Source organism: Aspergillus luchuensis, chromosome 5 (genome assembly GCF_016861625.1).
Source record: "Aspergillus luchuensis IFO 4308 DNA, chromosome 5, nearly complete sequence".
Lineage (NCBI taxonomy): Eukaryota > Fungi > Ascomycota > Eurotiomycetes > Eurotiales > Aspergillaceae > Aspergillus > Aspergillus luchuensis.
In genome coordinates, this window is record NC_054853.1 from 645616 (window position 1) to 673156 (window position 27541).

Here is a 27541-nt window from a genome sequence, read left to right on the forward strand (position 1 = left end):
AAGTCCTTTCCGTCTGTTACATCCAGATTCATCAACGAACTATGACTCAAATTCAGATATGTCATGAATATATTCGTCGCGTAGATCGGGATTCTGCTCTCTTGCTTTCTGTTGAACTGTCTTCTTAGATTAACCGACCGAGGAAAGCGCCCTGCTTATGCTGCTGGTTGCTACTTGCAGGCCAAACTTGTCCCAGAGGAATATTACCATCTCGTCTAGGTACAAGCCAGACTTTTCGAGAAGATGTTCGCATAGTGCTTCCAGCATGATTGGTGTGATTAATCTTGCTCTCCCAATACGAGTTGGCGGCGCTCTAGACCCGCAGGTTGGAGCGGATATATTTGACCGCCTGCTTACTGCATTCGGCAGCTTTAGCGGTTGTCGAAATAGACGTGCCGCAATTCGTCATAGAACAAATAAGCTGGATCTTCGATGGTGATAGGTGTGGTGCCATTGTTGTGCTATCTTTAGCAGTATAGCAACTTGACAGTATGTTTGAAGAGAAAGTCGAAAAGCAACAGTGAGGTGCCCCTGTTGGAGCGTTACCTGGACACGGAAGCTTCTAGATTGCGGTATCCCTCTTACATGTACTACTGTACCGGTAAGAAGTAAGGTCATCAAAATTACGAAACATGTCCATCACTGGCAAGAGCACTATTATGCCCGGCTAACTGTATACAGACTAGTGTAGAAAGGCTAGGGTTTAGGAAAGAATATGGAGACTCTGGGGTAGGCATGGTAATTGTGCAAGATCCTGTAGAGAGCCGGTAGCGGTGGCGTAGTGGTAAGCGCTCCGAGGCAACTTCCAAAAATGCGGGATTGGTCACCTTGCTTTTTGGAGGTGGTGGGTTCGATTCCCATCGCCGGCACCACATTTACCACAACAATGGAATTCGTTCCCACAATAGTACCCAACCCTCCCCCTTATGGCAAGGTGGAGAGGAAGAGAAACAATCACAGGCCCCGGCGAGGCTCCAAATTCGTCAGGAAAGAAATAGTTTACAGCAAAAAGACATGTATTTAGAGAGATAGCTATATAGTGGATACCTGCATATCGCCTAGGCGAGGGGTCAGCGTATGAATCATCATCATCATCATCATCATCATCCTGTAGAGAATCGCCCCTGGCGAGCACGCTGGGTAACTGTTCTCGTCAGACAGTTAGGACGATGGATTTCTACCTTCTCGTGGTGTCCGGTGTCAGTACCCTCTCGCTGCGTGGAGGGGAAGCCAAAAGAATCCAGTGGTGCGGGTAGGGCCGAGCCGCAGAGTTTTCCGTGGTAGCCGAGCCCGCCCAACCCACGAAAATCAGAGGAAAAGGGTTATGAAAACCATCCGACGACTGTTTACTCGATTCGTACTCGAGACCGACACTGGACTTGCTTTTCCAGCGGACGTGGTATCGCCTAAACAGGAGACAGGACACCTCTGAGCTTGAACGCTCTCTGAGATTGCGACACGCCCAGCAGAAGTTTTGAGAACACAATTTGAATACGCGTGGAGCGACGAGGGAGAATAGAACCAGTCAAGCAGTGGATCACGCGAGTCTGGGGAATGACGCCAACAGTTCTGGTTACAAGACCCTCGTTAAGGCTCTGCCACGGGCAGTCTTGATCGGAAATGCTGACCGTCTGCTTCTCTAGGGGCGTGCGATCCAGCGACGAACCTCACTGAACTCGTTAAGGCGTAGCTACGGGTGCTCGGGAGGTCTGCGAAACTGGGGATACAAGCTTGGTTAGTGGAGGATGGTCGAAGTATCGCGCAGGGCTACTGGAGATACTTCTAGTCCACCTCTGCAAGACACGGTCGGCTAGTCGAGAGAGATCTCGGCTAGTAACGCGAAGGAGGGAAACATTCCCTGTGGGGCGTGGCACATAATGGCAGTGACGGACAAGTAGAAAGAACTTGACGAGACTGTCTATGTGGCCCGAGAGGACGGACGCGCGTGTCGGTGTGCAAAGAGACGGAAATCAGCTACCTCACTCGCACTGGGGACCTGATGTCGAACGGCCAAAGTGGTGACGTCCTAGCGGGGAGGGTTCTACCCATTTTCGCTATCTCACTCGCACTGAGAACCTGCGGCTGTTTGCCTGACGTGAAGCCGCTCTAGCTGAGATGCCGGTGATGCATGCTTAAGGAGCAAACCTGGAGACACCTGGGGTGAGAGGTTTTGGCCGGGGCCTCAATATCTGGAAGACGCTCATCGAGAGTTGAGTGGACTGAAAACCGGGGCAGTGGCCTGAACAAGCAGGCCTGTCGAAGCTGCTTTACACCAGCTGCAAGGACTCGTTAAGGCTTGGCCACGGGCAGCCTTGGCTGTGTAGATATGTCTCTTGGCTCATGGAACAAATCAGGCCAGTGTATCATCCAGGCTATTCACCACTCAGTTGGCGAGCTGAAAGCCCGAGGAATTCCACTGCGACTGCAATGGGTGCCGGGTCACTGCGGGGACCCTGGAGACGAGGCGGCCGACCGGCTAGCCAAGGACACAGTGGGCATAGATAAGAAGCACCCCTTCAAACATCTTCTCACGCGGGAGAAAGGATACATACGCAGAAAGATCTACCAAGAGTGGGAACAAGAATGGAGGACCTCGAAAAATGGAGGGCACCTGCGCCGCATCGACCGAGGCCTGCCATCCAGCAGGTCTCGTCGTCTATATGGCTCGCTTCCTCGGAATCGAGCATACCTGCTTACGCAGCTCCGCACAGGCCATTCATTGCTGGCAACATATGGCAAACAACGTGGCTTCTGGGAAGATGAGCAGTGCGAGTGTGGGGCCACGGAGACGGTGGTGCACGTACTTATCGACTGCCCACGGCTTAGCGCAATAAGTCAAACACTGCGGCAAAAGATTGGAGGGGCCTTAAATAACATATCAGATATGCTGGGAGGAGCAGGCCACGGTAGGGAAGGTAGGTCCCAAGATGTCCCGCCAGACAGCAGCGTTCTCGGGGCGGTACTGGACTTTGCGGAGGCATCGCAGAGATTTCGAAGTCGCGCGCCACGAGGGCGGCAGAACACAACCCCAGGCACCGGCCCACACAGGCCTTGACGAGGCTCCAAGTTCGTCAGGAAAGTAATAGTTCACGTTCAAAGATGTACATAGAGAGTATACATAGTGGATCCTGCATGTCGCCTTAGGCGAGGGTCAGCCTATGAATCATCATCATCATCATACTGTACCATCAAGTTCCATACGAGGCATTGTCATGGACGAATCAGATGGGATTGGATCGGGCGGGTGAACCTCCTTTGTCTTGCTGACCTGGGTCTAATGAGTTCCTAGGCAACGGTGACCGGCACGCTCAGCTAAGATTTGTTGTGGCTTTCTTAGTTCCAGCTCCACCGCGGTTTTCTTCCTCGTCATTCAGGGGTATAAGCACCGTGGATTTCTCTTAATCTATTCTTTCTCGCATATTTCCTAGCTTCGAGGCGTGGAGACAGATCTGGTGTGATTGCGCTACTTGTGTTCCTGGAAACTCTGCCCTTGGCATGGGTCCATCAGACACGCCATTTTTGATTACTCTACGGATGGATAAAACCAAAACAAAAGGGTCAAATCTCCGTCTTGGGGTGGAGAAACGCTGAATGTGTCCACACAATCAGGCCGACCAGAACCGCTAGTTATGGTAAAGAGAGGGTAACGGTGGGCAACATACTAGTTGGTACCGTGTGCTCTAGACGGAATATCACCGCCATTGAGGGACTATCCCTTGGGAGAACCGAGAAAGTTGTCGCTGTGTTTTGCCTCGGTGGATACTGTCCTGCTATCTTGAGGGCCAGGCGGTTGTGGCTCGTAGCGATGGAATTTTCCGTGTCTGCACTCTCTGAGTTTACTCTCATACTATCAATTGTCATGTTGCTTTCAGCTATGATAGGCCGTGTTATTACAGCACCTTATGTTATCAGTTGTGACCACGACAGAAGCGATATTAGGTGTATAAGTATTTTTCTCTTCAGTGCCGAGTACTTCGGACTAGTTACAAGTCGAAAATTCCATTCCTCTTAAGGCCGTACGACGTGATACAGTTATAGCCGGTTTCCAAAGGAAGGTGCCTAGCCGCAGCCTGAGGACAGAACATCTGCCAAATGAATATTGTAAATGGTTGGGGTGACCACCTGCCAGAGCATCATGTATCGAACAAAAAGACCGGGATTCATCATAAGCAGTCTCAATATGCCCGTGGGCAATTGGGACGCGATATAAAGACCATTGCGATTAAGCCAGCCCCCTGGTAGATATAGCCGGAATCATCCACGCGGCGCTGGAAGTATGGCGAACCAATTTGCAGCGCGAGCTGTTGTCATTGACTTCAGGGCAGTGGATTACGTCCTTTCTGCTTGCCTAGCATGGGCCTCCCCCTGGCTGTATGCCTGACGAGATGTGACTTCCGGCGATGGAGCGAGTGACCTTCGACTGCGATTACTCTCAGCTTGGTCTGGAGGTGAGGTCGGGTGGAGTTCTGGCGCCGGCGTCTGCTGTGCCGAGCTATGTGGGCCACTTTCGGTCACGGCGGCATGTAGTCGCAGTCCCAGGTGTTGTGCCCGACCGAAGCATTTGCAACACTTCATAGTGCCTACCGTCCACCGCCGAGCGGGTAGTTCTTTTGGTTCAAACGGGAGACTGTGTTCCCTAAGATCGTGCATAATGAAAAGTTCCGCATTATCCTCACTGTAAATGGCCTTTATATACCGCGGACACTATGACCAACACTTGGCAATAGGCGCAACGTTTGGCGCGTGGAATTTTCTCCGATGAGCCAGCTGTAGGCCCAAATGTCAAGAATATGCTTGAGTTGACCAATTTTGGACCATGCAAGGACATCAAAAACGCATGGCATGGTTAGCACAAGGATCTTGCGGGACCGCAAAAGCCCTATATCCTTGGCATTCTTCGCCAGACATCCACGGCCAGGTTAATTGAGAAGCTCATTGTGGCCGTTATGAAAACCAGCCGTGAAGCCAACTGCCCGCGCCTGACTTGACCGTCGCTGCGCTGTCGGGTACGGGTCAAATATTCATCTATTAGGGCACTACGAATGGGGAATATTGCTCACGCCTGGAAACACCAAAGGAAGGTTTTTGGTGGGCAGCGGGTAAACTGCACGTCCAGGCCAAGGCCAGGCAAGGCAAGCTTTCCAGATGCGATCCCTTGAAAGTGAGGCGGATTTAAGTAAGTCTGGCACCATTTTACTCGCCATATAAAAGGAGCCACGCAACGAGTTCCGGAACCAGAAGCATCCACGACCACTCTTTCATTTCAGTAAAGGTATTACCAAAGGGCATGAGTGACTTCAATGATCGGGGACGGCCGGTCAAGCGCAAGCGCGAGGACTGGATGGACTCAGGCCCGGGACATCGTGACAACGGCAAGACATCAAATGCTGTTGACCATTCCAGCAGTCGTCGAAGGTACTTTTATTGTTGTTGCACCAAGCACATGCAGTATTCCAGATTCCAGTATGAGCTGACGACTTCTAGGCCATGGTACCGCCACTCCCCAAGGAAGCGTTGTCGAAAGATGAGAAGGTCGCTTCCATTGGCCCGGCCGCCGAGTCATTCCGGCCCCTGATGCGCGAGTTGCAGCAGCTGGATGATTAAATCCCAGTCGGCTCAGAGCAAGCCGCGCGACTGGTAGCCCTCTACCGGCGCCTTTGGAAATCTTACGTCGGGCAGCATTCCGAGAGCTCGCGCCTCAAAAAGGAAAACAGTCAGTTTCAGGTGGCCCACGCCTGCCTCGTGGGCGAAAACACCCAGTTGAACCGTCGCTGCCGGGCCGAAGAAGCCCGCTCGTGCGACTTTCGAGAAGTGATGCAAGAATTGCGAGAAGATGTGCTGGAAGTGTTCGAAAAGTGGGAGGATCCCCAGATGACGGAGACACCCGTAGCGGGCGGCACGGCCAAACCGACGCTGGCGAACGAGAACGTGGCGGTCGTTGTGCCCGCGGTGCATTTCCAAGGCGACCAAGGCACCAGCGCTTCAAAATAGGGCCAATGGCTAGCTACACGGTGGACGAGGACGGCGAATGACATGTATCAATGCAGAGGAGTGATGGTGAGTCCAACAGCTTCGTACATAGCACCTAAGAACGATGTGTTCGAAAACGCCAAAGCTGGAATCAAGGATTGTAGAGTTTGTATACCCTCTATGTTCTTTCAGGTTTCGTGATGTAGTCCATATCGACATGAACGACACAGCCAGACGGGACTGACATTACATAGTCATAGTCATTCTGCGATAACTATGATAGATCCTTCTGGGTGACCCAGTGTTTAGTCACCGTTGTCACAATGTTCAGTAGTCCTCGGCAATTGGCCTTGGCGAGGCATCGTGGTAATCCAGGAATCAGATGTCTCAGGAGGGCTGCTGCGACGGTAGTCTGGCCATAATATGGATGACGTCGCAGAACCAGATGCACAAATTCCGTGTCAGTCATTGATCCATGTGACGCTCGGAGTCCTTCGCTGACGCATTGGCGCATGATTTTCAATTGAAGCCGGACCAATACGGCACCTTTGCGGCGCACATGGTGCCGAAAATATCGGTATCTCGACGTGTCCGCCGAATACAACGAAAGAAGCCGGAGCATCTCTATGATGAAATGGTCTGGTTCAGGAGGTAGGCCGCTGCTCTCCAAGACACTCTTGCTGTCACACCGGGTTGTTAACAAGACTGTATATCGATTGCGTCTAGTGTCAACGGCGGTGCAGCTATAACGGTCTCACATGGCACTGCTGCGATGGTGCGTTGGATTGGAGGAACGTCATCGTCTTCCAAGTTCCTCGATAGATTGTCACATTGGCCAAAGATGGGGTCACCCTCGTTGGCACCGTTGATCACAAAGATCCTGTCCACCGTGGGTCCTTCCCTCCAAGTAGCCATGAAGATAAGGCTCCTGGTGTCTGACTGCAATTGCTTTTGTTGGGTGGTCTTATACTGTAGTGGACTGCGGAGGACTGCTTTATATGTCTACTCACGCTCAAGCAGCGGCGCGGTCTTTACTATAACTACGACCGGAGTGTCACGGCTGACAGTCTCATCGAATGCCATACATGGAAGACGAAACATGCGGGCCTGTTCACTCGTATAGGGAGCTTTCTACTGGATTGTTATGGCACCTTTTTGTGAAAGGTTCCCTAAGTAATCAAAGGCAGACAACAAGGGGCGGGAACCCGCAAGAACGAAGTGTCTGTGTGCCCGCACCACGTGCTTGGTAGTTGCAGTAGTACTTTTCTGGTCACCTTTACTCTGGCCCAAAAACTCCATATCTCAATCAGTTCCGATCAGCCTCCGTGGGAGCCAAAGCAGTGTCTTCACCGTTGACCTGGCGAATTCGACGCTGCCTCGATGATTGGACAGCTTCATGTACATGGCGTTGAAGATTACTCAATGCTTCTTCCAAGCTGCATACTATGCTTTGCTCCCTAATAAGATCCTTTTCTAGCTGCGTGTATCTCATTTTCCAGCCTTCGGATATGTCGGTGACCTCCGTGATCTTATGTTGGAGGCGATCGAGCTCTGCTCGCTGTTGGTTGTTTTCTCGTACTAAACGCTCAATCCTCGCAGTGAGCGACTCAGCATTATTCGACATTGACGGACGCTGAATGGGAAGAATAAGCGGACTAGCTCCACACCGAAGTCCGTTGGGGGTGGCCTACCTCAGAGCCCGGTGTCACGTCTGCCACTGCAACAGGACGGACGGCCTCGATCGACCGACCGATATCTCTGCATATTGCATCGTACAGGCCCACCGACCCAATGGCCAGACTAGTGTTCATTCAATGTGCCTTTGCATCAGTAGCTGACCAGGCAAACCCATCCCTTGGGCCTGGCTTCAGTCGTGCATCCCGGGGATGGACCCTCACTGCAAGCCGATCATCTAGATATGTCAGCTTGTTCAATATTGTTGAGCGGATTTGGGCCGGGGAAGGAGTTACAGATATGGTTCCCCAATGCCTCGCGGCATTGTTGGCGGAGCCGAGTGCGCCTTTCATTGCTGTCTCGGGCCATTGGATTTTTCCCGAACACTGATGCGAATCATGTTCATTCGCGGTCGTCTATCAGGAACATATCGTATCCATTTCGCTCCTTTAACCCAGCATGGCCAAGGTCACATCACCTTATGTGCAAGTGATGACCACGACGTCTAGGCACCAAGAGTAGACTTTTCTTTGCCCACAGTGACTTTTGTTGGTCCATCATGGGGTGAGCCCGTCATATGCAGGCCGCCGACTTTAACCACTTCAATTCAGCAGTACTTGTGATCACTTGCTGAGGCAACGCAGGTTTTCGGCCATTGATCGTGCCCAGGTCTAGTCCTGGGGTACAGTAGTGGCTTGTGCAAGATAACGAATAAGTGGAACTGCTCAGAACAACCCCTCCGTCATAACTGAACTAGATCTTACCCGTTGTCGTACGTTGGCAATTTGCCGGACCTTATCTGAAGCGGAATGTTTAATATACCAGTAAAGTTGCCCTTCACAGATCGTTTGATAATAATATTCGTTAACGAGAATGTCTGGTCGATATTAACCCTCGTTGTCCACGCGAACAATGCCAATACCCACTTCCCCCACGATTGAAAGAGGTAGGCGACTAACATGCTATAAGAACTCTGTCAATCGTTGACCTTGTACAATTCATAGCCTTACTGCCTTGACACAAGGCGTTCGCTATGGTTTCACAACATAGAGTGGATGTCATATCTTTCCTTTCCAGCAAGCTCGTCTTATCATCTTTACTTTCCTGATTCGCCCCATCGCATTGGGAGGCAAGCGAGATGTCGTACTCTGGACAGCGTCGACCGACCACCCCAATCACCCTGCCAGTTACCTCAGACACGAATCCTCCAGCGGATGGAGCCTCGCCGGAATCATTCTCTCGTTTTGTCGGTGCTGTACATCGTCGCCCTCCGACGAGACGAATGCTTCATTCGACATAAGCTACCCGTCTGCGGAACTGGAAGAACGGCTCCTGCGGACCCTCACGTTCTACTCGCCTTCACCCGTCCGCATTCAACCATGGCTATTCTGCCACACGATCCTCGGGTGACCAGGAACTGGTTGCTGATCGAGTTGCTCTGCCATTGTGGCTTGGCCGCATTGCTCGATCAAGGCACTATTCGCCGGGTCAGCCCATTTTTCCATGCACGCGCCCGTCCCGGGGACGTTCTGGTCATCTCCGCCTATCCGGTCACGCAAGCGTCGTTCCAGTGGCTCGAAGCAACCGTAACCAGGGCCAGTGAGCTCATAGCCACTGTCACGGCTCTATATGATGGACCTGTCTTGGGAGCAACGGCTGATATGAGATGCCGAGATCAAAGCCATCTTGCGGATGAGTCCAATCGATTGACGACTATAGGCCTTGAGTGAGAAAATAAATTTTGTAGAAGTGTCGAATAAGAACTTTGAGCGTCGTGGAACTGACGTCTCAACATAGTCTACGGGGCAGGTGAGGCTTTCGATGTGAACCTAAAGTCGCCGGATGGAAAGGCTGAGATTGCTGGCTAGGTCTGGTCTGGTGTATTGCTGCTGGTAGTTGGTAGAATAATATGATGTTTGAGGAATTATACTATCAAAATCGTAAAATCCTGTCGTGCCTATGCGATTCACCCTCCTTCCCTACGGCTGGCAACTGAGAAGGAATATGGAGAGATCAAACCCATAGTGCATCCGTTTAGTCTGATTTCAGGTCCGTGAATGGTGTTTATATCGTGTTGCTCAGCTTGCAAGATGGACCGTCAGGGTATACTGTCTGAAGGCGTTGTGGAAGATATCTTTTCTACCTCGGTCGAACGTACAGTATACAATTGGGATGCATATGGATTTCGAGAGATTTTTTAGGCCGCAGTTCTGACGAGACTGTAAGCCCTACACAGCCTCCACCGCTGGAAATACGCGTGTCCCATCTTCTTCCTGATCTGGATCAGGGTAACGATTGTGTTGGGGAACAACATCTTCCAGATTCTTTATCATCGGTGTTGGGTAGTAACCACCCTATACACGTTAAATACCGTCATTGTGTCTGCAAAACACGCGACTAACCAGTTCTGGCATGGACGGAAGCCGATTCTCTGCAGGAGTAGAATTAAAAATATACCTTCGGCCGCTTCCCTTGACCCGTATCAAGACGAATACATTCAACTCACACTCAATACTGTACTGGGCGGCTTTTCTGACCATTGTCTTCTTCAGTTTGCTTCTCTGCTGGATTTTGGCCTTGGCGCTTTCCGATCGACGCCATTTTCTGAAAGGAGCGATTGGTGACATGAGGTCCTTGTTAAGGAATTGATAGAAGTGGGAGCAAAAATTGTTGAAGATGCAGTGGGATCAGTGACCTGATTATATCTGATCTCTTGTTACGTCTGATGGGTCCCGGGGTCAAGGAATCCTGACTGTTGATTCATTTCAACAGCGGGCCTTGATCCCCCTACTATAGCACGGTAGGTACCTTTCACCTCTCTCATTGGTGACTGTGCATGCCCTGGATATCCCGCACGAGATATGGGTGTATACCGGAGGTCAGCGGGGACTTCAATTTTGTATTTTCAACCCATATAAATCCTGCTGTAGAATCCTGATCCTTGTGAGGTACTGCAAACCGCAATTTCGCACGGGGGCACAGAAGACAAGCAATGAAGTCAACTACTTTTCCGGCGGCAATGGAGTCTGTAAATTTTCTGACCAGGGGCAAAGGAGGTCTCGTATTCTAAAGATCTTGACATACGAGATCTGCACACGGAAGGTACGGGAACGCTTGAGAGTAAACCGACATTTCACCACGGTAGTGTTAAGATCCAGCAGTCAATCTATGAACAACAAGCTGTCCGCTCTTCCAAGTTTTTGGTTTGTGATTCTATAATTTTGCACGTACATACTCTTGCTTGTCGTCCGAATACTCTGGGGTTATGATCGGCGGTATCGATGTAGCCCTGTGGACGGACTTTGTCGTGCATCGCATTACGAACGGTTTATCCACATTGGTCAAACGCAGTCGGCTTTCATTACTTGCTGCTAACACCGGTTACCTGACCCCTGTATTTCAAACAGAGTTTTGCGTCACCTCCCCTTTCTGACGGTCAATCTATGGTGTTTTACTTTCCCCATGCGGCAGCTCCCATTCACCCGTACGGGCCCCACGTAGCAGCCACAATCGTGGCCAATATGCCGCATTAGGTTTATTTTTTACCGACTCAGAATTTCCGGTAGACTTTATTCACCATGCCTCATACCACCTGGGTTGGAATAACTGCTGCCCGCTGGTCTTTTATATGGGAGACTTGGTTTATTTTTCAGAGAAAAAACACTTCTCTAGTAGAAATCCATTATAAGCGAAGCTGAAAGACCGTGAGATGGGCCTTGAAAGTGCTCATACACTCTTACCGTCACGATTGCAAAGCTCACATTATTTACCTTTCACCTTCAGCTTGGTCATCTTCATCTAGTATGCAGACGATGTTCGTGACCACCCAGTCCTACATTAGAGACGGACCTGAGCTTCGCTAACGCTCGTCTAAGGCATTATTGAACTCTCCACGGCGCGGTTCTTATCGGTCGCCAGTGCTACATCCAGTTCTGTGGGGCCGGTTCTATCGCATCCTAAACGACAATCGTCTCATTGGCCGATCATTTTTCTATCAAATTGACGTACACTGGCTCTACGAACAATGTCGGATGTCATCGTCGGCTTTCAGGTGTGTACTGAAGTCTCGTTGAGTGGCACTGTACTCATACAACAAGAACTCCCCTAGCGCTACTGAAGTGGGATGTGAGAGCTTATCAGAAGACAGCCTGGCAAAGGTGAGCTTGATCTTCATGTTGACAATCAATGCTAAGTGGTTTTAGTTGGCAGGGAGTCTGATTGAGATCCTGACGAAAGCACGAATGCTGAGCCCTGCCCAGCTCGCCAATGTACTTCAAAGGGCTCGCAGGGTCAATGCTATTCAGTCATGGGCCGTAAGCAGAGGCGGTAGAGTGATTGCGTGCAGCCATCCCACGGGCGCAGGTGGGGACCTAACTCCCTGAGCCTCCTTACTATGCATGCTTCCGTTACTGAGGTTCTTAGAATAACCTGCTAATGGGTATTTATATAGACAACGACATTCCTGTTCTTACAAAGGAGAGTATCACGATCACAGGAGACCAGCTGACATCTAACGGAGATGCCCTTCCACGGAACAGAGCCCATCCAGATCAAATCGAGCCTCGCATTGACATGCGGAAGGCCCGGGTGACTCTACCAGACAAAAGAAGAAGAAGAAGAGGAGGAGGAGGAGGAGGAGGAGGAGGAGGAGAGAAAAGAATAAAGATATTCAGGTCGCCAGCCACCCCTTTGATAGTCCAAACGCCAGGTGAGGGTTCCGAGGGGCCTGTCAACCATGGCACTCCGTTACATCTGATCCCAGATCGTACTATCGGCCTGTTGCGAAAGGCTTGCAGGGCTCCGGAAGACGGTCAATGGCTCAGAACAGCCAATTTTGAGCAAGTTTTGAGGCTCAGTGCACGTCTAATTGACCCTGCACCACGCACTGTTTTGGAGCCACTGTTGGTTTCCTGGAATTCAAATGTTTCCCAAGGCCTCCATGCATTGGGACTGCCATTAGAGTGGATGGGTGTTGAAGCCGCGGCTGCTTACGCTGTTATGCTCAAAGATAACATGATTCCAGATGCAGTGGGCCAGCGAGCCGCGCGGATGCTGCTGGTCCTGAATTATGAAGAAATGTGCCAATTCCCAGAGTGCTACTGTCCACGACCCCGACGAGCAGCAGAGCAAAAGAAGGCATATGTGATGAATTGCATTCTTCATGCATGTGTTCTAGAGGATCCCTCCAAGAGCGACCGTGACTTGATACACAATTACCTCAGACAAGGTAGATGGTTGTGGGTCATTGCTAGTATAGTCGGTCTGGGCTTCGCGCTAATATGTAGCGAGGAATTGATGTCTACCATGTAGGTTCTGCAACTAGTCGACATGGTTCCACGCTAAACTGACATTAATTGCAGCAGAAACGTGAATATAACTAACAACGGTGTCAATGCCCTTGCCACACACGCCTTCTACGCACGACCGGGAATGGTAGCCTTGCTTCATTCTCTGGAAACAGCGGTGGCAGATCTGATGTCCGGGAAAATACCCAGAAGCCTATGTGAGAACATCACAAATGAGTCTGGCATATTAGGTCAATTCAATTTGTCCCGAATGAACGAAATCGATCGAGTTCATCTGGCCTTGCAACATGACACAGGGAACTGGGAGCCGATTGATTTGGAAGCCGCCATCCACGATGTGAAGAAGAGGCTATTGGCAAGCATCCTCGGGACACATCTTGCGGTAAAACATGACCCCCCGAGCGATGATCCGTCGTCTTTGAAGCAAACTACATCCAGAGGTGAAGCAGCCAATGTTCAGTGGCTGTCAGCTCTTGGTGATCGGACAATATTGGACCCTGGCATCGATGATAACCTCAACTATACCACTATGCCGGTAAACCACTTCCAGAACGACGATATAGCCCCGTTCACTGGCCCTTGACAATGGAAAATAAAATAGCGTATAATTCTGATATTGACCAATACTCGGTTGATGGGATAATCCTTCGGATTGGAAGAGATGATACTCATGTCGAAAGTGCGACTACGGATACAACTCCCGAGATCCACATAGCTAATGGAGCCCTATTTTGGTTACCCTCATCTTACTTCTGCTATTATTTAATCTTAGTCCGATTTGGCTATTCTGTTCCAATGTGGCCCGTTGTTTCCCCTCACTGACCCGTTGAGACTATGATCGAATAAAACCACTTGGTAGCGAATAATGCCAAACGACATGACCGGCGAGGAAGGTGTGGGAGATGTGGTAGCACGCGGAGTATTGTGTAGATACTTGAGATGAAAGAAGGAAAGGAAACAGAGCCAGATCGTCAGTGTCCGACGTCATGTATCTTCCTACCGATGGAATGCTCTCACAGCGATACCTCATGCCCGTGCCTGTGATTCCCGCACTACACAATCTACCCCAAAGGCCTTTAACCCAGTAGTCTTCGCTTCCAGCGCCTTCAGCGCCTTCAGCACCTTGGCCGCCCGCTGCTAGTAGGCCTTGCGTTCCTCGTTCGGCTCCGTTCCCACGCAGCCGTCGATATACCGCCGCCACCCTGCCTCAGACCCCGATTTCAGCTCTTTATGCACGCCCGTTGAGCACTGGGGCATGAGAAGCCACGCTTCGGAGCCAAAGACGTATTTCCCCTCCGCGAGCAACAGATTAAACATCTTGACAGAATTATGCCCGATCTGGAAGAGCTGGTTTGGCCGGGATCGATGCGCCACATTTCATGTTGAACGCGGGGGACTGCATATTACGGGCTACACTGAGATTAACGTTACGAGTGACAAGGGAACAGAGCCAGGACGTACTGCCTTACCTTGGCACGCCGGGGGAATGATCCTCGTTGTATCTAAAGTCGACGCTTTCAAAGGAGATGGGCCCGATCACAGCGGCATGTTCCGCGGGTGAGATGATCTTGTAAGTCTAGAAAGCCTCGGCAATGCTGACTGCAACCTGGTTAGACGTTGTGCACTCGTCCAAGCGGTCAGTGTCGAGTTTTGAAAGTTGGTCTTTCTTTCATTAAGCCCCTGATGGATTGAATCTTTCTTCTCGTTTCGGAAATGCGCATACAGGACATCCGTGCGAGGGAGCCCGCAAAGGCATTGGGGGCAAACGAGATCTAGTGGAAGATTATGCACTTCTTAGAAGAGTATCCAACGACGGAAAGAAAGTGCGTTCAGAAGGAAAGAAATGCAATTCTTTTTCGGCATCCTAGCTCCTCACCCAGTGAAATCACGTCATGTTCCTCCCGCTCACGATCGGAGCCATCATGAGGGTTCAAGAACCCGTACGGCAGCCTACAAGACACTCGTCAACAAAGATATAAATGCTAAACCCTTGCATGATCCAGTGACCTTCCAGCTGGCATAATGTGGCATACCTGCTGAGGGACAATGGTGGGCGGATATACTTGGTGTCGACTTCTAGTGTTCTCTCTGTAGTGTTCGACCACAAAGTTAACCTCAAAACAGTGGGAGTTTGGAGAGATGTCTTCGACAGCCATGGACATTCTGACGGATTGGCGGTAGCATGTGAGAAATTTTTCCATAACCCATTGCTTCCTCGAAGTTCTTTTCGCCAGCCCTGCGTGCATTTCCGTCTCCCATTGTTCCTTTGCGGTTCTCTTCCCCGGCCGTGCAAGTGCATCTTCTCCTTGCTTCCGGAAGTGGTCGTTTAAAGGGTGGTCGGCGAAAGCTTTTAAGACATATGGGGTAGACAAAATCAATGGACGAGACTTGGCTGATCTTCTTCAGTGTCTCTACCTTTCTTTGCAGGCTAGCCATTGTGTGCGGAAGGAATGGTAATGTTCGACCACAAAGTCAACCGCAGAACAGTCTGGGGCTGGAGGGATGTTTTCGGCAGCCACTGGTGTATTGACGAACTGTCGATAATAGATAAGAAGTTCTTCCGCGTCGGTTGTTCGGTGGCGTCTCTTACGCAGCCCTGCATGGGTATAGTCACTCCGCTCGTAGATGTGGCGATTTAGAAGGTCCTCTTGGAAAGAATTCGAAGAATGGGGGACAAATGTAGCGCGTACTTGAGTTCCAGATAATCATCATGAGGACATCTTCTTTCATAGGCAAGCTAACCACGGTATGTTCGAAGCGATGAAGACAACGGGCCATGTTTGGACGGTTCCATGAGAGACCATGGTGGTTGTATACGTCTCAGCCTATATTAGCTGCTTCTGTGCTGACCAAGCCTATCCCTGCACCTATTATATATGACAAAGTACAAAGTATGTCTAGTCCTCCAAGAACCCCGACTTTTGGTCTCTCAATAACACTACTACAGCAGGAACAACATCCCTGAACAGTCCAACTCTCATGCATACAGCCAACATCCTCGGATCAATGCACAACGCGAGTGCAACAGAGCCAATGAATCCAGCCAAGTTGCGTCTCGTCTCCCTCAAGAACGTTGGGGTAAACGGCAGGTTCACCGTAGGGAATGCGGCGCCGCTTGTTTCTTGCCTCCTGTCGAAGTTGATATAACTTCCGCTCGTCGAATCTTCTTCGCGAAGGGGTGCTGCTATCCGAAACAATTCACTGCAGCTCCATTCAGCTTGACTACGGCGGTCGTCGCTTGTGGCCCAATCGATTTGTACTCGCTTAAAGGACAGCGGTCATAGGATCGGTTGCGGCAGAATGTTACCAACAGGTCATCGACACCCCTCTCCGCGTCTGCGAATATTATAAACTGACTGGATTTAGTACAACATACAAGATATGAAGCAGACACGTTGCTAACCTCTTATCTTTAGATACCACCTGGAATTGACGGTATCCATTGCTGATTGGACGCGGAACAAGGCTGGCGAGGCAGTCCATCATGTATATGACTTGAAGTAGAGAAATATCATATATATTTAGGCTATAATGTGCAAGAGGTGGGTCGGACTACGTACACAGGGTCCTTGAATATTCGAAACAGGGCACCTATATATATCATCTACTCAGAGGCTACAGCTGGTTAATATGACAGAGCAGTCCATGAGGGTAAGATACTAACGGATTTTGGTATGACATTACAGAAGCAGTGTTGAGCCCAAGGGAATCAGGCGGTCTTATCTTAGGGGCCCCAATTTGGCATTTTGGGTCTATTCTCATGACGATCTTAGGGGTGGGGAGGATAAGACTCTCTCATTATGTCGACGTATCTTCAAGGTGGTGTGAAAACTGAGTTACGTACATTCGCAGATGTTGTCACTTCGTAGGTGACGGAGACTTTGATAAGTGACAGATCAATATGGGCCAGAAAAGAGTGTGTTAAACGCCCAAATTTACTTGGCCAGTGATTGGTTGGGCTCAGCGTTATCAACGAGTTTTCCCAGATTTTCCCGGAAGTAACCTCCCGCCGTCGTCTGGGTTTCCAGTAATTGATTCGTTAAATCATTTCCGTCTTTTGCCAAGAATATGCCGAGTATAGAGGAGTACAATTCAGGAGGTGGTAGAAATCCATTCACAATAAGCTTCACGACGACAATGACGGAGTTCAGGATATGGTCTTCAGCTTTGTCCATGAGCTTTTGGCCAATACTGTTAGGAGCGTCTAATAAACTCGCGTCTAGTGTCTCACACGGGTCTTCTTTCAATCGCTCTCCGCCGAATGAAGATACGACCGCGGTGGCGTACAGAGCAACATCCTCAACCCTGATTTGGAAGATCGGCTTCTCGTTCTTGGAAACTTGACAAGTGACAGGATCAGCTCGAGAACCATCACATGAGCGTAATACGTACACCAATCGATGATCACCGTCACTAAGCTCTCACAGTCCAGCATCATGTGGGAGGAGTCAAGTGGTTTAGAAGCGGAGTTCCTACAAATTCAAGGTTTTCTGCTTGTAGGGAGGCCAGGCATGTATTTATACCTATCTGGCAACAGCTGGATCCAAGTTCCAGGCTCCTTCCCTATTGATACCTGGTCCTTCCGATAGACGCACTATGAAAGGCTTGAAATAAAATATAGCAGCTTTCAGGTAACAGTATCATATTTCTTTCAGTTTTCGTTAACTAAATCTACTAATGAGGAATGGACTCTGATTAAAGGGCCGCACCAAGAATTATCCTTGGACAAGGCCCTCGGTCACATAGCATAGTCTAGATTGAGCTTCAACGTTGCGTGCTCGGCTTGGCCGTTCCTTGTCATGGCTACAGCGCGATTCGATCGTCGGACTCTGCAGTTCTGACACAAAGGCTCTGGCTTTGTCTGGTCCGCCTCAGTCTTATTCATCGGGATGAACGAGTTCGCGCAGGCATGGGTTCCGTTAACTACCTACAGAGATCAGCATGCGCCGAGTTGGTACATCTGGTCTACCAGCTGACGCACAGGAGCAAAGCATCTCACCGGTTGTGAAACCACAGGATTGGAGCTTTCGACCGAACTCATTGCCATATGAACAGCCTGATAGAAGCGCTGGGACCGTCAAAATATAAGACTTTATGGCTCCTGGGGGCTGTGCATGCCTACCACGGTGTATTCCCCATAGCCAGGGGATGGAACGTCAGAAGTGCACGGGAGGTGCTGCCTGAGATCCGCACGGGCGGTGCCAGGTGTGAAACATGACTGGTAGAATGGGTGCGGCAGGACAGACATCAGACCTCTTGATGGGATTGGGAGAAAGGTAGATATTTCTATCCCAGTTTCATCAGATATGGAGGGATAAACCGCTGCATATGGGTTGGACATTCTCCATAGAGTTAAACGACAAGACCCTCCCTGGGGGCAAATTAATGATTCAAATGTCAATCATCAAACAATGACGTGGTGAACGAGCGCACGTTGTTATAGGGATGGACCACAACAGCAATCTTGGGTCCTTTATAGAGAGTAGGCATGAATCGGAGTGCTTTCAATCCAACGTGGGCACGGGTCACTACATTCTCGCTTGCTCATCCTGAACCAATAGCGGAATTCTTCCCGATCGCGACTGGTGGGACTGTGGTCTACTGACACCCAGGAACCCCTGCGATGTAGCGACGTACTAGTCATGGACGAAGGTTCGTAGGGTTCGGGATTGAAATTGGCTGGGTCTGTTTCGGTATACTCGGCGATAGTTAGAGCGACGTGTGAGTGGACTCACCGCAAGAAATGAGATCCGCCATTTGTAAGCAGCCGAATTAGGCAACAAGGTTGTATTGGGCGTCTTCGGCGGCCCAACTGAGGCATGCCGAACAGCAGCTACAGGACTTGTTAATCTCCAGCACCCACTAATCTGAGCCATCCGCAGCGATTCCGATTCCCACTCCAAGATACTCTCGCCTAGTTGGAATGCCTTTAAGGGCACAGCATCCCCCGTATCTGAGACCCCGGAATAGCCAGTCCCATCGATAGTCACAGTAAATCACTGGAACCGCATGGGGCCAGGATCTTCTGGGCACATCCCTCCCTCCAGTGTGATTTGATCCGGATAATCAAGGTTTGATAGATCGTCCCGGGAGATCGGTAACCAATTATCGATAAGCATCTCCCAGCCTTTAGAGACCCAGACGCGTTTCCTGTCAGGGCTTATTGAGTATAGAAGAGGATGTAGAAGACCACAACGAGCAGTTAGTACAGGAAAGCTTGGCGCAAGGACAGCCCATCCCCACGGGCAGAATCTGGAGGACAAGCAATTGGAGCGACCCAAAACATGAGCACTTTGGGCAATCGCGGAGTGATCTTTCGAAGGCCGCCGGAGCCTTGCCGCCCCAAAAGGCCACGCGTGTTGAGACTACGGCGCGATAATTTGAAATTCGCTACCATAGCACTGGGACAGCACCGAACGCCAACGCGTCGCCATGCGATCGTAATTGAGCGGGAGCCATCGTGCATCCTAGACTTATACTAGTCGCAGTAGACCAAACTTTAACAAATGAAACCCGGTGGTCTAGATCTCCTTGTGCTGTCGCTGGAGCAGTCCTTAAATCGTGTCACAGGCTGCTTGCCATCGCGATCTACGGCTCTCTCTTCTTTGTCGAATGATCGTCCGGATGTGATTATTGATAGCCAATGAATGTCTCCATCAAATGCTCGCCATCTGGTGCCTCAATAGCTTTCTTGCTAGAAGGAGGACTTTGGCTTACCTTGACGGCGGGGCCAGTCAAGTTCCGTAACCCTGTCAACTGAAAGTTCTTTGTCTCAAGTTGGAAGCTACCCGGAATGTGGTAATCTGGCCAGAAAGGCTGTGGTCCGCTCCCACGGCCGGTCAGGGCTGACCTTTGCCGGAATGAAAAGAGACATGGGCCTGTCGATCTTGGTAGTACGCTATAACGCAGTCTGGAAAAGAGCGTAGAATGATCAGGTTGCATTGGTCACAGAGATAAGTGTGAGCGTTGCATCGACCTGGAACTGTGGGGAGGCTACAGTAGACCTGCATGGTGACTGCGTCCCTCCTGTGAGACGTGAAAGTTTAGCGTCTCTGACGCCTTGACCGTCTGTGTTCGCTGGGGATCAGCCGCCGCCTCAGTCTGGATACGACCCCAGCTGTGGTTGGTAAAGCGGAGAGCTAGCTCCACTCGAAAGAAAGGCCTTTATCCATTTGTCGATGGGTTGGAGCTTTCAAGGCAATTGTTCAACGCTCTTAGCCTGTGCGGGACGCGAGCACATTGGTGTTCCACGATGACAATCATAAAGCCACCGTGTAGGCTGATGAATGCGCTAGCGATCGAGAATAGCTCTGTGACTTCTGTACAGGAAGGCTATGTTAAAATAGGCCCAACATACTCGTGCATTGCTCGATTTACTCGGATACAGAGATACAGGTTGTGATAGGTATATTGATCCGATTGGTCAGCATTATGACTATGCTTCCGAATCCACGCTTCTGAACGGATTTTCCTGCGCGGTCAATGGAAAGTAGTCTTCAAAAATGAATTAAACAACATATATACTGTTTTTCACTGGTAAGCTCCCCAGCTTTACATCCAAGTATAATAAATGGACTTATTGAGGCGTGTGCGTTAACCATCTCGGATATCGTGCGTAGAAGAGGGAACTCGTGCAAGATGGATAGCTGTCCATTGTTCAGTTTTCGACATCACCGGGTACGATGGCGACTTTCATAATTCTTAATATCACAGGGCCCACAAATCACCGGGAAGGACAATGGCAGGCGGCGAAACCCCGAGGCGTCAGAGAAGCAGTTGGGGCATGTTCTGATGGCGATGAGATAGGCCATCTCAGTCGCAGCAACGACCGTCCAGGAGCCCAGTCCGCAGCCCCACTTATACATACAGCAGTGTAGGAGGGATAGGATGTGGACACGGCAGTGGCTCTAAGTAGCGGAGGTGTGGTGTGGCTCTCGGGAAAAGAGACTGCTGTAAAACTGCACCAAGGCGATGTTAGACGGCTTCGGGAGCAGTCCGGAGTGGGCCAACACTGTGACTAAATGTCACCGGACCTGACTTTGTAGTACAGAAATTGATATTAGCTGAGAATTATATTATCTGACATTGAAGGTGGCACAAGAGACTTCTTTTAAGATACTGCTTTAGTCAATCTAGTGACCGTCGTTGGTGATGAGAGGAGTGGCTGGCGATAGATGTAGACAATGTATGAAGTGTACAATTTGGTCTGCTTTCATTAAATGCAAGGAATAAGGTATAGTGTTGCATCATAGTAGGTAGCTATGAAGAGAATATTCATGTGTCGTTCGCTGTTATTGTCTTCAGTGTTCGACCGTTATAGTACATGCTAAGATACACGCCAGTGCTATGGCAGATATGTAGACAGGAGAAACACTAATAGACGAAGAACATTAGACCATAATGCAAGCACACCACACAAAATGGTTTCATTCTCCTATTGCATAACCTATATCAACGTCATTTGAGCATTAAAGTCGTACGCCTAGGTCAAGTGGCTATGCTCGACTTGGTCTTCCGGCACGGTGACATCACGAGATAACTCCTGGCTGTTGGCACCAGTATTACCAGACGGCCTGACTCCAGTGCCCTGATAATCCATCGCGTTGTATAGTCGTGAAGGTACTGACGACTCGATGTTTTGAATAGGGATGGGTGCAAATGGTTGTTGATGCAAGCTATTGCTGCGGATGTCGGCTATGTGAACTGCTGCGGGAATGGTCGCCAATGGATCCCAGGGAGTCGATAGCATTAAAGACTCAGTCGGGATCACCAAGCTGCCGACCTCGATCTGCTGCACAGGAGGGAAACTGGGGAAGCTAGGTGGTGCAGTCTCTGGTATAGAAGAGAGCCCGACTGCAACGGACGAGGGAATAATAAGCTCCGGGGTATCAAAGGAGGGGCCCGAAAGGTACTGCTCTTGTAAGTTGGCTTCCCAGATGGGCATGACGACTCTGTTGGGATACCAATACTCTTCAGCTTTGCCTTCAAAGGGGCCCCCCGGCTGCTGAGCAGGAACGGGCGGATATGAGAAAACATTGGTCTCGGATCCAATCAGATACTGGGACTGTGACCGGTTCCAACCCCTGTATGGCTCAAGAAGTGTCGTTGGAAACCCTGTATCTTTATACCAAGGCGGTGAGAACCATGGATCTGGAATAGGCTCCCCAGTCAAGCTGTCTGTAGACATATACGAGTCTGGGGATCTGAACCCGTTACATGTTGCTCTCCAGCCTGGGCTCGCACTAGTCTCCCATGAGAGACTGCTGTCACAATTGCTCCTAATGATGTTCCCTTTTTGGTGGGAAGTAATGTTTGCAGGGCCTGTGATGGGTGGGTCATGTTTAGTAATGTTGTCACATAGGATGGTCGCGATCAAAGCATGGCCCAGATTGGACGCGCTCCATTGGTCTCGCACCGTGGATTCACTGGCGGAAGCCTCAGACATTTGTAAGCTTTCTCTGGAAGACTGGTCCGCATAAATATCGCCATTCTGTGGTCGTTCCACACGGGTTCCAGTAGACGTTGTGAGAACGATGGTCTCCTTCCGTCGGTCCAGTCGACTGCGAGGAATGCACTTGTTTCCACGTCTTTGGCACTCTTCACAAGGACAGATGCGAGAACACTATTTGCCAATCATGTTAGAAGTTCTGCCCACTAACTTTTTTTCCAACTGTTCGTGTATCTCGCGAAGTTGCGCACCTTGATTTTCCGACGGAAACAACTCTCACAAGCTCGGTCCATCTCGCGCTGTTGTCCTACTCAGCTAATGCTCGCTCAGCAGATAGTGGCTTTGCGATGTGACTTAGGGAGAGTGTGACGTGAATATACCTTAGTAGGCGCCTCATCGATATCTTGGTAGCCGCCGACAGGCTCAGTGGTACCGGTGTCTTCTTGATTCTGGCGGAACAGGGCTGCAACGGATACAGAGCCTTCTTTTCCTGAGGGCGCGCTTCTGCTAACGTGCATATCGGTCCGCCATTCATCTACATTTCGGGGATCATTCGCCTCTAGCGGCGGAAGTAAATGTTGTTTGTCCATGTGTGATGGAAGGGCTTGGCTGTTCTTTACACGGGGCAACAGAGATTAGAAAAGGTGGGAAGAGCAGCACACGCCAGATAGAACCTGGTCTAGATGCTATTTGTGCGAAAGGATTGGCCGGTTAGTCTCTTGGTATATGCCCTAGTCTTATGTCAAGATTTAGTCTCACGCAGCATGGACATAGTATGATAGGAGTTCCAAATCAATTACCTCATATTGATCATATAGGTCAAGCTGCTGTAGGCTCTGCTGGCAAACAGCCAAGATGGCCATAGGTTCCAACGACGGAGAGCGACTTTCAAACCTTTTAACGGGTGGTTGCAATTAGGGGACCGGTGTTACACTTAATGTGTTGTGCTGGTCCCCAGAGGCATAAGCACAGCTCTCAACGGCGTGGGCTGTCTTTACAGGAGATCTACCGCCCTTAAAACCCGGAGCTACAGTTTACCGAGTGGTCGTTTTAGCCATACATGTGCGATTGCAGCAGCAGGATAAGACACTTATTGCCTTAGGCGTGGACATGGTCTCCCATTGTCCTACTTGGAAAGTCATTGCTCGTTACCTCGACGCTGATTTCCCACATATGTACGCGTTTCATAACATCTAGGAATACTACGCATGAAGCCTTTGCTTCCGAGGGAATTGCACACACACACACACACACTAAGACTATGTGTGATGAAAATACCGCTAGAGCCATATCTCCTACTTACTGGCCTGGAGTCGCAGCCAGATGATTCCCTTCGATCAAAACTTCCCCAACGGTACTAAGCCCTCCATACTAAACGGACAACGTCAGTGAAGAATATTAACTGTTAAAAGTTCTAGTTCTAGCGGCTGAAGATTAGTAAATACGGTAAAATAAGTCGAATGTGCCTGTATCCCGTCGCAACAGGGAAATAAATATGAATGTCTATGCAGTCATGCTCGGCAGAGGGTATCTGTGAATAGAACATCCACTGCCTCCATACCGGGGCAGTGCTTTGCAGCGTCATAAAGCCATCTGAATATGAAGAACAGCTATCCATGAGGGTTTCCTCTCAAAGGAAGAGATCCTGTCGAGCGTTCACTAGCGCCGTCATTGTCATTATCCACCGAAGGAGACCAAGCGGTATGCTGTGAATTCAGGCCGAGGTTGAAGAATGCCGTCGAACGCAATGCCATTCCCTGAGAACAACCTTTTGCGATCTGTGGTCAATTTCTCCAAGCATTGACGTGGTGAGCGAGCGCAGATTGATATTAGGATGGGCCACAACAGCAGTCTCGAGTTTTTACAGAGAGGAGGAATGGATCGGTGTCGTTCCTTACTAATTCAGCCACGGACACTACAGATATAATTCCCCATCCTCGAATCAATAGTCAGATGCTTCTAGATCGCAACTGGTCGGACCTGACCCACTGTCTCCCAGGATCGCCGCGACCCAACGATGTGCTATGTACGAAAAATGAGTCGGATTCGTATTGAGATAGACTGAGTCGCTACCTGTGTACTCCGAAAACGGTGTGACTGACCTGTGAATGGACCGGTGCAAGATATGAATGAGTGTGTGGGCAGGGGAAATGGGCAATAAGGCTATGTGGGGTGTCTCCGGTGGCCCAGCTGAAGCATGTTGAACAGCAGCTATATGACTTGTGGATCTCGAGCATCCAGCATTACGAGCCATCCGCAACGATTCCCATTGATAAATACCTTTTCCTAGCTGAACCGCCGTCTTTCAGAAGTATGGTGGAGTGGGTGCCAACTTGGACAAGTGGTTCGGAGCTTCGCAAGCCATCAGTAATTCTGTCGCGATGCTAGGGTAATCGGCGGACACCTCGCCTCCCCCCAAAAGACACCAGATCTGAGACCTGGGATGGCGGGTTCAACAGATAGTCATGCCAATTTCCCAGAAAAACACTGGAGGCAGGCTTTCCGGTCACAACTCTTTGTCCAATGTGAATGGTTCGGATAACCAAGGTTAAATAGGTCATCCCAGGACATCGGTACCAATTATTGGTAAGCATTTCCTAGCCTCAGAGTTCCAGCCTTGTTTCCTTGTCAAAGCCTATTAATGATGCAAGATGATGTAGGAGACAACACCGAGTAATTTTCACAGGAAAGCTTGGGTCAAGAGCTGGCCATTAGCAAAGGCAAAGGCCGAAGACTCATAATATGGGGACTTTGGGCGATGGCGGAGCGATCTCCCAGATCAAGCCAAACCCTTGTCCCCCCGAAAAAAGAAGCCACTATTAGCGCGATGGAAGTACAGTACGATGATTTGTAATTGGCCACTATTGCACTGAAACGCTACCAGAGGCCAGCACGACGCCATGCGATCGCGATCGAATGAAAGCCATCGTGTGTTCTAGCCCCATTTAGTTGCATTAGAGCGAACTTTAGAACAGTGGAGGTGGTTAAAGTCCCAGTCGTTTGCTGCTCGAGAGCTCCTTCAATCCAGGTATCACAGGGACTAACTCGCCATCGTGATCTACTACACACCCCCGTCTTTGGTGTAAAAATTGTCCGGACATCACCGAAAGAGAATAGTCACTCGCCGAAACGATCGTCCCCGTGATAAAGTGCTCTGCTATCTAGTGCCTCGAAGTAAACTCATCCCGGGCGACACGACTTGACCAGATTTGATGGCAAAGTCAGTTGAGTTCAGTAGTGCCGACACCTGGACGCCCTTTGTCTCGCATTGAAAGCTACCCGGGATTTGGCATTTCGGCCGGAAATGAGTGTGGCCCGCTCCCGCGGCTGCTCCAGGTTGAGTTGATCTGGAATCATCGGCGTCTGCCTGTCGGTCGTGATGGCACGGTATAACGCGGACTAGTCACGAGCGTTGAATGGTCAGGTTACAGTTCTGTCATAAAGGGAAGTAGGGTTGTTGCATTTCGTTCTAGAACAGTGGAGAAGACAGCCAGGGCCATCCAGAAGTTTCTTCCATGCTGTGGGACACGAGAGTCTTAACACCAGGTGACACCTCCGTCATTCTGTTTCATTGTTAGGCAGCCGCCACCTGTGTCACAAAACTATTCCAGTCATAACAGATAAAGCGGAAGGTTGATCTCACCGGAATATTGGCCTTACAACCACTTTTCGGTGGGAGGGTGGGTTTACGCGACTGTCCGACGCCATTGGCTTGCGCGGGACGTGGGCACGGTGGTCCGCGCGGCAAAATCGTATAGTAACTGCAGATGATCCGACCTGGTGCAGCCACAGGCACAGGTTCTTGGCGCACGACCCCCCATCTCCCCAGCTTCATCTTTACCAGTGTTTTCCCTAACTGGCCCATGATGCGCTGTTCCAACCAAACCACGGTATTAAGATTAAGATGAACCCCATGTTTCTCAACCGTTTCTCCAGCGCTGGTAGATATTCTTTGTGTCAGGATTCGGTGTTCTTGCTGCGTGTCGTTGCCCTTTTGGTGCCACTACCAAACGAGGACCACCGGATTCGATCCACGGTCTCCTCAAGATCCTGATTCCATTGCTTTTGTTCCCGCATGCTGGACTCTAAAGCGCTGATCAGCGTCAGCCTTGTAGATAGATCAGGGTCGTACGCTTACTCCACCCGTTCAAAGAACCTTGATATGTTGTCAGCTTGTGTTGGGTAGTTCTTTGAAGCAGATTTAGGGATCCGTTGAACTGTACTCTTTTAGAAGAGCGAAGGCCTGCCCTTGACGCAATCTCCATCGCTGTTTTCCGCCAATGGGTTGGGGCTTCCACTAGATTGATCTACGACCCCTGGATTGAGATCCCCATGCTCTGTGATTCCATGTCCCTTTGCCACCGCGGTGTGGCTGTTGGCACTGATCATGATAGGATGCGACGTCTGAAGCTCTAACGTGGTCCGCAGAGCCTGTAGCCGCTGATACTCGGGTGGGCTAGTTGCGCGCATGTCGGCATTAAGGACACAATTTGAGATTGGAAATATCAAACCAAGTATATGGTAAATCTAAAGACACGCCGGGAAGTGAAAAGCGTACTATAGACCAAATGTGAACTTATATAACGAAGCAGGTGTGGCCACCCAACTTCTTTTAGACGGTATCCCCGGTCGGGTGTTGCTCAGACAATTATGTTTCGTCATCACCGTACAATTCAAGGTCGAGGCATTTTCGGGTCGTCGATTCCAGACGGTGCATATCTTACGTTTCACGTAGGTAGGCAACCTGTGGTTCACCGTGTGGAAACCCACTTGGTAGTAGCTCTTTGTTTTTTTGGTGGTCTGCCCATGGTTCTTGAAGCGGCTGGATTCCCAGCACCGTTGTTCTCGCGCACATTACAGTACATTACTAGTTAGACAAGGGATATGTATACATGAACTGCCTCTTTTCAGTTGGAATATACGGAAGATAGCAGATCATTCATTTGCAAACAGCGCTCGGCTAGAGTCAGGTACTGTCTCTCTTGGAAAACCCAATGCTTGTTGGGTAAGTTATGTAAAACCCAATACGGCAATAGTAACCACTGACATATGCTATCAGTGCAATAGCACACACAGGAAAGCATTTAAAGGGCTGTCCGAGCCCCGCTCTCCACTTGCCAGCACTTACTCTACGCTCACTCCC

General features: G+C 50.1%; 11 protein-coding genes and 1 non-coding gene across 12 annotated transcripts; 4 read left to right on the plus strand and 8 right to left on the minus strand.

Annotated features, from left to right (window-relative positions):
* Window positions 1-763: 763 nt before the first annotated feature.
* On the plus strand, window positions 764-869 carry AKAW2_t50001S. Its single transcript has one exon. It is a non-coding gene; the product is annotated as a tRNA-Gly (tRNA).
* A 4515-nt stretch (window positions 870-5384) lies between these two features.
* AKAW2_50228S (uncharacterized protein) lies at window positions 5385-5991 on the plus strand (the record flags this gene model as incomplete). Its single annotated transcript, XM_041690022.1, has 3 exons — window positions 5385-5415; window positions 5485-5490; window positions 5612-5991. The coding sequence occupies 3 exons, from the start codon at window positions 5385-5387 to the stop codon at window positions 5989-5991; spliced, it is 417 nt and encodes a 138-aa protein (XP_041543649.1).
* A 253-nt stretch (window positions 5992-6244) lies between these two features.
* On the minus strand, window positions 6245-6885 carry AKAW2_50229A (uncharacterized protein; the record flags this gene model as incomplete). The annotated part of the gene is made up of 2 exons (XM_041690024.1): window positions 6245-6675; window positions 6729-6885. 2 exons carry the CDS (start codon window positions 6883-6885, stop codon window positions 6245-6247), a joined length of 588 nt encoding a protein of 195 aa, XP_041543650.1.
* Window positions 6886-7276: 391 nt separating this feature from the next.
* Window positions 7277-7781, minus strand: AKAW2_50230A (uncharacterized protein; the record flags this gene model as incomplete). The annotated part of the gene is made up of 2 exons (XM_041690025.1): window positions 7277-7603; window positions 7662-7781. 2 exons carry the CDS (start codon window positions 7779-7781, stop codon window positions 7277-7279), a joined length of 447 nt encoding a protein of 148 aa, XP_041543651.1.
* Window positions 7782-8858: 1077 nt separating this feature from the next.
* Window positions 8859-9374, plus strand: AKAW2_50231S (uncharacterized protein; the record flags this gene model as incomplete). Its single annotated transcript, XM_041690026.1, has 1 exon — window positions 8859-9374. One exon carries the CDS (start codon window positions 8859-8861, stop codon window positions 9372-9374), a length of 516 nt encoding a protein of 171 aa, XP_041543652.1.
* Window positions 9375-12609: 3235 nt separating this feature from the next.
* On the plus strand, window positions 12610-13533 carry AKAW2_50232S (uncharacterized protein; the record flags this gene model as incomplete). The annotated part of the gene is made up of 2 exons (XM_041690027.1): window positions 12610-12950; window positions 13005-13533. The coding sequence occupies 2 exons, from the start codon at window positions 12610-12612 to the stop codon at window positions 13531-13533; spliced, it is 870 nt and encodes a 289-aa protein (XP_041543653.1).
* A 554-nt stretch (window positions 13534-14087) lies between these two features.
* AKAW2_50233A (uncharacterized protein) lies at window positions 14088-14267 on the minus strand (the record flags this gene model as incomplete). The annotated part of the gene is made up of 1 exon (XM_041690028.1): window positions 14088-14267. One exon carries the CDS (start codon window positions 14265-14267, stop codon window positions 14088-14090), a length of 180 nt encoding a protein of 59 aa, XP_041543654.1.
* Window positions 14268-16885: 2618 nt separating this feature from the next.
* On the minus strand, window positions 16886-17388 carry AKAW2_50234A (uncharacterized protein; the record flags this gene model as incomplete). Its single annotated transcript, XM_041690029.1, has 2 exons — window positions 16886-17289; window positions 17343-17388. 2 exons carry the CDS (start codon window positions 17386-17388, stop codon window positions 16886-16888), a joined length of 450 nt encoding a protein of 149 aa, XP_041543655.1.
* A 498-nt stretch (window positions 17389-17886) lies between these two features.
* On the minus strand, window positions 17887-18440 carry AKAW2_50235A (uncharacterized protein; the record flags this gene model as incomplete). The annotated part of the gene is made up of 3 exons (XM_041690030.1): window positions 17887-18018; window positions 18073-18321; window positions 18384-18440. 3 exons carry the CDS (start codon window positions 18438-18440, stop codon window positions 17887-17889), a joined length of 438 nt encoding a protein of 145 aa, XP_041543656.1.
* A 1140-nt stretch (window positions 18441-19580) lies between these two features.
* On the minus strand, window positions 19581-19892 carry AKAW2_50236A (uncharacterized protein; the record flags this gene model as incomplete). The annotated part of the gene is made up of 1 exon (XM_041690031.1): window positions 19581-19892. One exon carries the CDS (start codon window positions 19890-19892, stop codon window positions 19581-19583), a length of 312 nt encoding a protein of 103 aa, XP_041543657.1.
* Window positions 19893-21432: 1540 nt separating this feature from the next.
* On the minus strand, window positions 21433-22988 carry AKAW2_50237A (Zn(II)2Cys6 transcription factor domain-containing protein; the record flags this gene model as incomplete). Its single annotated transcript, XM_041690032.1, has 3 exons — window positions 21433-22572; window positions 22650-22697; window positions 22779-22988. The coding sequence occupies 3 exons, from the start codon at window positions 22986-22988 to the stop codon at window positions 21433-21435; spliced, it is 1398 nt and encodes a 465-aa protein (XP_041543658.1).
* Window positions 22989-26625: 3637 nt separating this feature from the next.
* On the minus strand, window positions 26626-26868 carry AKAW2_50238A (uncharacterized protein; the record flags this gene model as incomplete). The annotated part of the gene is made up of 1 exon (XM_041690033.1): window positions 26626-26868. The coding sequence occupies one exon, from the start codon at window positions 26866-26868 to the stop codon at window positions 26626-26628; it is 243 nt and encodes an 80-aa protein (XP_041543659.1).
* Window positions 26869-27541: the final 673 nt, after the last annotated feature.